Source organism: Sinocyclocheilus grahami, unplaced genomic scaffold, assembly GCF_001515645.1.
Source record: "Sinocyclocheilus grahami isolate Dianchi unplaced genomic scaffold, SAMN03320097.WGS_v1.1 scaffold75.1, whole genome shotgun sequence".
Lineage (NCBI taxonomy): Eukaryota > Metazoa > Chordata > Actinopteri > Cypriniformes > Cyprinidae > Sinocyclocheilus > Sinocyclocheilus grahami.
The window spans coordinates 853,495-860,649 of record NW_015505254.1 but is presented as its reverse complement, the minus strand read 5'-3'; the positions used below and the strand labels follow the sequence as shown (position 1 = coordinate 860,649).

Below are 7,155 nucleotides of genomic sequence, written 5' to 3'. Positions count from 1 at the left end.
TCTTTGCTGCCTAAAAAATCGAAAAGAGCTGCATGCTATACTTGTAGCGATGTACCCATTTCCCCTCCCGCTGTGAGCACAGATGCACACGCCCCCCTCCCCCCCCCCCTCTCTCTCTCTCTCTCTCTCTCTCTCTCTCTCTCTCTCTCTCTCTCTCTCTCAGCATACATACGTCAGAGAGTCAGCTGGAGTTCTTCAGAATGCTGGATGAGAAGATTGAGAAGGTAAGGGAGGGAGGAAAAGAATGAGGCACAGAAGTAAAGCAGGCAGCAGATGGGATAGAGATTTTAAAGGGCCAGTGTACATTAAACCACCCTTCAGAGGACTGTTCATTTATCTAGATTGTGACATTTAAAAGATTGTTTTGTCCTTCAGACTGTCTGGTACTTCCTGTAGACCTCTGGAGATAAAATGTTATATTTATGGCTCTGCCTTTTTCCCAGTACTTCCTTCTTTCCCTCTCTTATCTGTCTTTGTCTCTCTCTTAAGGTCTGAGATCAATTGGAATAAAATGTATTAAAGGGGTCATATGATGCGATTTCAATTTTTCCTTTCTCTTTGGAGTGTTACAAGCTCTTGGTGCATAAAGAAGATCTGTAAAGTTGCAAAGACTAAAGTCTCAAATCCAAAGAGATATTCTTTATAAAAGTTAAGAGTCAAGCACGCCTACCTAAAACGGCTCGTTCTAACACGCCCCCACATACCTATGTCACTATCTGGGAAGATTTGCATAACGCCGCCCAAATGTTCACGCAAAGAAAGAAGGCGTAGCTTTTATTCTCGCTGTAGTATTGTTGTTGCCGCCACCGCCATGTCGTGAAGGCGCTGTTTCTCGTGAAAGCGAAACTACTTTGGTTGGCCTTCCAAAAGAGGACGATATCCGCTTTGTCATGCCTGGAGCTGATCCGTGCTGGTCGCTGAGGAAATACATCAACTTAGCGCTGTCGATCGCCGGATCAGCTTTCACTGTGGATGAAGTGGAGTCCAGCCCGGGGTCGTCACACGTGGTTGCCGCATGTAGTTCATCGAATCCGCCGGCCGTGCCGTTCTCAAGCCCACCCGCCTCTGCTCACTCAAGCCGGCCTCCGCATACTCTAGGCCGCGGCTCACTCTAGGCCTCCAGCCTCCGCTCACTCAAGGCCGCGGTGTGTGATGCTTTTTTGTTGTGAAAGCGAAACTACTTTGTTTGGCCTTCCAAAAGAAGACACGACTAGAAATCAGTGGTTAAGTTGTATTTACAACACTGTTCCAGAACAGTTTAACCCAAATATTCAGATGTGTCCAGCGCATTTTACGGAGGACTTTTTCCTGATCCTTGAAGAGTAGACTACAATGCTGGCTGTTCTGACTCACAGACTGTAAGTACGTTTTTTATATTTAAAGAATTTGCCACTGACGATTCAAACGCGAGTTTTGAGCAGTGTTGAGTAGCACTTGTTGTTTGTCATTTCTCCGATCACAAATGCAGACATGGTTTTATGTTTACACTGCGTGATGCAACGCAACGCGTAAAATGACCATTTAAGTCATTATAATCCTGATTATGTCCCCACTGGATGCAACAAATGCCTCGTTTATAATGGGTTTTCATGTTTTTGTCTCGTCGCTCCGGCCGGACAGGGCATATGGTAAGGGGCGTAACATTTCCGTCACACGCTTGAGGTATTCGGCCAATCACAACACACTGGATAGCTGGCCAATCAGAGCACACCTCGCTTTTCAGACCGATGAGCTTTGTAAAAATCGACGCGTTTCAGAAAGGCGGGGCATAGAGGAGAAACAATAATGTAAAGTATGTGGAAAATAATGTGTTTTTTAACCTTAAACCGCAAAAACACATTTCATTACACCAAATACACAAAATAATGTTCTTTTTAGCAGCATCACCCCCTTATATGACCATATGACCCCTTTAAATCTAAACATTTTAGATTTTGTTTTAAATAAGACAGGGTTATGTAAGGGTTGTAGCGCTTTTATACTGCAAAAAAAGTCTCATTTAGAAGTAGCTATCTGCATTTCATAAATGATGAAATTGTATCTCTTTGTTCAGACAGTGTTGTCAATATATCTACATTGGTTGCCATATAATCACCTGACCATCTAAATGTTTAAAGTTTAATCTGACTTTAAATCAGGTTTGTAAAAATCAGATTGTGGTGCGTTTATATATTTCTTACAATTGCGAGAGAAAAGTCAGCATTGTGAGAAAAAGTCGCAATTAAATTTTTTTATTCTGTGGCTTAAACAAGAAAAACAATTGTGAGATGTGAACTTGCATGTGAGATAAAAGTCAGAAGTGGGAGATTTAAACCTTTTTATTTTTTATTAAGTGCCAGAAACTAGCTTCCATAAGTAATCTGTTCTCATCCATAGTTGTTTAATATTCATGAGGAACGGGATTTTGGTCTAATGAGTTTTATTTTGTGGTTGGAGCAACTGCTTATCACTCTTGCTGCTAGTTAGGACAGAAACTCAAATTCACTTATAGCATTTTTATTTAATCTTTCTCTCTCTCCATATTTTTTAGGGGCGGGATTACTGCTCAGAGGAGGAGGAGGATGTAACATAGCAGAGAGGCGCCAGATCTTGCCAGAGATGGAAATAGAGAGAGTGTGAACTCAAAAAATCAGTGTTTCCTATGTCTGTAACACTCTGTCGGTCTGAGAGCGAGTGTGCGTGCGAGTGCGTGAGAGCGTGTGCTTGTGAGAGCGAGAGAATGCAGGACTTTTCCTCATAGGCTGTTGCACCCTTGACCCCTTCTCCTCTCTTGGGGTTGCCTTGCTTGGAGATCTAGATGGTTTTGGGTGAAGAAAGAACAGCTTGATTGATGTATTATCAACACAGACTCACTCTGACGTGAAATGAGGACCCCCGTCCCCCTCCCTGTTCTGACTCACAGTCTGTAAGTACGTTTTCATATTTAAAGGATTTGCCACTGATGATTCAAACGCGAGTTTTGAGCAGTGTTGAGTAGCACTTGTTGTTTGTCATTTCTCCGATCACAAATGCAGACATGGTTTTATGTTTACACTGCGTGATGCAACGCAACGCGTAAAATGACCATTTAAGTCATTATAATCCTGATTATGTCCCCACTGGATGCAACAAATGCCTCGTTTATAATGGGTTTTCATGTTTTTGTCTCGTCGCTCCGGCCGGACAGGGCATATGGTAAGGGGCGTAACATTTCCGTCACACGCTTGAGGTATTCGGCCAATCACAACACACTGGATAGCTGGCCAATCAGAGCACACCTCGCTTTTCAGACCGATGAGCTTTGTAAAAATCGACGCGTTTCAGAAAGGCGGGGCATAGAGGAGAAACAATAATGTAAAGTATGTGGAAAATAATGTGTTTTTTAACCTTAAACCGCAAAAACACATTTCATTACACCAAATACACAAAATAATGTTCTTTTTAGCAGCATCACCCCCTTATATGACCATATGACCCCTTTAAATCTAAACATTTTAGATTTTGTTTTAAATAAGACAGGGTTATGTAAGGGTTGTAGCGCTTTTATACTGCAAAAAAAGTCTCATTTAGAAGTAGCTATCTGCATTTCATAAATGATGAAATTGTATCTCTTTGTTCAGACAGTGTTGTCAATATATCTACATTGGTTGCCATATAATCACCTGACCATCTAAATGTTTAAAGTTTAATCTGACTTTAAATCAGGTTTGTAAAAATCAGATTGTGGTGCGTTTATATATTTCTTACAATTGCGAGAGAAAAGTCAGCATTGTGAGAAAAAGTCGCAATTAAATTTTTTTATTCTGTGGCTTAAACAAGAAAAACAATTGTGAGATGTGAACTTGCATGTGAGATAAAAGTCAGAAGTGGGAGATTTAAACCTTTTTATTTTTTATTAAGTGCCAGAAACTAGCTTCCATAAGTAATCTGTTCTCATCCATAGTTGTTTAATATTCATGAGGAACGGGATTTTGGTCTAATGAGTTTTATTTTGTGGTTGGAGCAACTGCTTATCACTCTTGCTGCTAGTTAGGACAGAAACTCAAATTCACTTATAGCATTTTTATTTAATCTTTCTCTCTCTCCATATTTTTTAGGGGCGGGATTACTGCTCAGAGGAGGAGGGGGATGGAACATAGCAGAGAGGCGCCAGATCTTGCCAGAGATGGAAATAGAGAGAGAGTGAACTCAAAAATCAGTGTTTCCTATGTCAGTAACACTCTGTCAGTCTGAGAGTGAGTGTGCGTGCGAGTGCGTGAGAGCGTGTGCTTGTGAGAGCGAGAGAATGCAGGACTTTTCCTCATAGGCTGTTGCACCCTTGACCCCTTCTCCTCTCTTGGGGTTGCCTTGCTTGGAGATCTAGATGGTTTTGGGTGAAGAAAGAACAGCTTGATTGATGTATTATCAACACAGACTCACTCTGACGTGAAATGAGGACCCCCGTCCCCCTCCGCACCTCTCCTCCTACGGCCAGCATTGAAACGGCCCACTTCCTCCGCCTGGCTGTGACGAAGCCATCTGAGAGAGAGAAAAAGACATTATGTCAAGGAGAGGGAGATGAAAGGATATGGAGAGAAAAAAAGATGACATGCCCCTCCCAGTCCTTGTTTTAAGTGGCAGGCCAGAGAAAAACTGACATATGGAGGAACCTGAAGAGAGCTTACGAACATCCTCTAGAGATAATGGGGAGTGAATGTAAAGATGGAGTGTTGTGGGTTTTTGGGGGGAGAAATGATTGAACAAGAGAGATATTTTATGAAGAGCGACTATATGAACGAACTGGCTGATTATTTTGATATTTTGATAAGATAGCAAGTTTTTGAACATTTGAGTATGGACTCCTGCCTTTTGAAGGACCTTTTTTAATTTGTCAAGTTTGATTTGTTTGTTCCATAAAAGGTTTTTTTATTTTTTATTTTTTTTTGTTCTTCCTTTTTGCTTATTGCGTAGATCATACCTCTTTAAGATTGTGCTGAAAAGGTCAGGGCTGTACGGTGACCCCATAACACACTCGCTCTCTCTCTCTCTCACACACACACACACACACACACACAGAAAGACTTAAAGCTAAAATTATCACCACACCCTCTTTCTACACACAGGTTCACACTTTCATTTTGTATAGCCTGCTATTATTTGTAAATTTCATTATTAGTTACCCACACACACATCCAAATATATCCCTTACAGCCACCCGCAAACTGGCACCATTTAACTTAAAGATCCGTATTGACTGTTAATGCTGCCCTTTAATACTGGTAATGGACTGTGAAGAGACTATGGCAGAGAACTGGGGTTGTCTGTTTTGTTTTGTGTGTTTCGAGGGCAGTATTTGTGTTAATCTGTGTCCGAGAACCAGGTCTTACTGTGTTAATCGTTGTCAAAGGGATGAGGTGTTTGTCTTAGGCCTGTATGCGTTTAGCTAGTGTTTACCTCTATTTCTCACCCTGCCTTTCTTACTCAAAAGTATTTAGTCGTGCTGGCTAAAATGAATTCTCGTTGTCTCTTACAATTCATAAACATATTCTAGACTTAAACAGTATGAGGTGGGTTGGGGTCACTTTGGGGGACACAACGCTGGCCAAGCATCTGTCGTTATGATTACTGGATTGATTCCTTTTTAAAAGGTCAGGGCTGTACGGTGACCCCATAACACACTCGCTCTCTCTCTCTCTCTCTCACACACACACACACACACACAGAAAGACTTAAAGCTAAAATTATCACCACACCCTCTTTCTACACACAGGTTCACACTTTCATTTTGTATAGCCTGCTATTATTTGTAAATTTCATTATTAGTTACCCACACACACATCCAAATATATCCCTTACAGCCACCCGCAAACTGGCACCATTTAACTTAAAGATCCGTATTGACTGTTTATGCTGCCCTTTAATACTGGTAATGGACTGTGAAGAGACTATGGCAGAGAACTGGGGTTGTCTGTTTTGTTTTGTGTGTTTCGAGGGCAGTATTTGTGTTAATCTGTGTCTGAGAACCAGGTCTTACTGTGTTAATCGTTGTCAAAGGGATGAGGTGTTTGTCTTAGGCCTGTATGCGTTTAGCTAGTGTTTACCTCTATTTCTCACCCTGCCTTTCTTACTCAAAAGTATTCAGTCGTGCTGGCTAAAATGAATTCTCGTTGTCTCTTACAATTCATAAACATATTCTAGACTTAAACAGTATGAGGTGGGTTGGGGTCACTTTGGGGGACACAACGCTGGCCAAGCATCTGTCGTTATGATTACTGGATTGATTCCTTTTTAATTTTTATTTTCAATGTTTTCTTTTTCTATTAAAACATGAGACACAGGAGCTGTGGTTTCTGTGTGCTGTCTCTCCGATTAATTTGTGTGTGTGTTGGATTTATGATTAGCAACATTTCAATCCCAAAGAGATTGAGGTTAAAAAAAAAAAAAAGAAAGGGATTTTGTGAGCCGCAGCCAATCAGTGTTAAAGGTTTATATATTCGTGTATATGTAAACTTGGTTAATATGTAATATGTCTTTTGTGTATTAAATATTTATATAGGGGTGAGCAAGATTTTCGTGTTTTTGAAATAAGTCTCCTATGCTCACAAAGGCTGCATTTATTTGATCAAAATACAGCAAGAACAGCAGTATTGTAAATCTATTTCACAATTTAAAAGAGGTTTGGTCTGTTTTAATGTTTTTAAATGTCATTCATTCTATGCTTATTTGGTGCTCAAGAAACGTTTCTTATATTATCAATGTTGAAAACAGTTTACTTCATTTGAGTTGCTAGTGCACCGGTGGACATTTCAGGGTATTTGGGATATTCTGACACATTACTGTTTCCAGTGGTTAAACTCGAATATGCTCCTTCCACAGCTTTAATTTACTTGGTGCTTCTAGAGAGTCTGTGTGTTTATTAATGCTTAAATCTCTCGTGCAGCACAATTGGAAAAAATGGACACGCAGAAAGTGCCACAAACAATACATATTTGAGAGGTAAAATTAATAGTAAATGTCTATAACTCAAACTATTTTTTTTTATTTGCTTCCTGTTGGATTTATGATTAGCAACATTTCAATCCCAAAGAGATTGAGGTAAAAAAAAAAAAAAGGGATTTTGTGAGCCGCAGCCAATCAGTGTTAAAGGTTTATATATTCGTGTATATGTAAACTTGGTTCATATGTAATATGTCTTTT

The 7,155-nt window shown here is 40.2% G+C and overlaps 1 protein-coding gene and 1 long non-coding RNA gene across 2 annotated transcripts in view; both read left to right on the top strand.

Moving 5' to 3' along the window:
- Positions 1 to 2,872, top strand: part of LOC107585858 (uncharacterized protein C1orf21 homolog) — a 29,076-nt gene extending 26,204 nt beyond the window's left edge. The window contains exons 5-6 of the mRNA XM_016273021.1: positions 164 to 224; positions 2,531 to 2,872. Coding sequence (XP_016128507.1) covers positions 164 to 224; positions 2,531 to 2,572 — 103 coding nt within the window. The 3' untranslated portion in view covers positions 2,573 to 2,872. The remainder of the gene's footprint in view (positions 1 to 163; positions 225 to 2,530) is intronic.
- Positions 2,873 to 4,150: 1,278 nt separating this feature from the next.
- On the top strand, positions 4,151 to 6,296 carry LOC107585859 (uncharacterized). The gene is made up of 2 exons (XR_001609297.1): positions 4,151 to 4,959; positions 5,607 to 6,296. It is a non-coding gene; the product is annotated as an uncharacterized lncRNA (long non-coding RNA).
- The last annotated feature ends 859 nt before the right edge of the window (positions 6,297 to 7,155 follow it).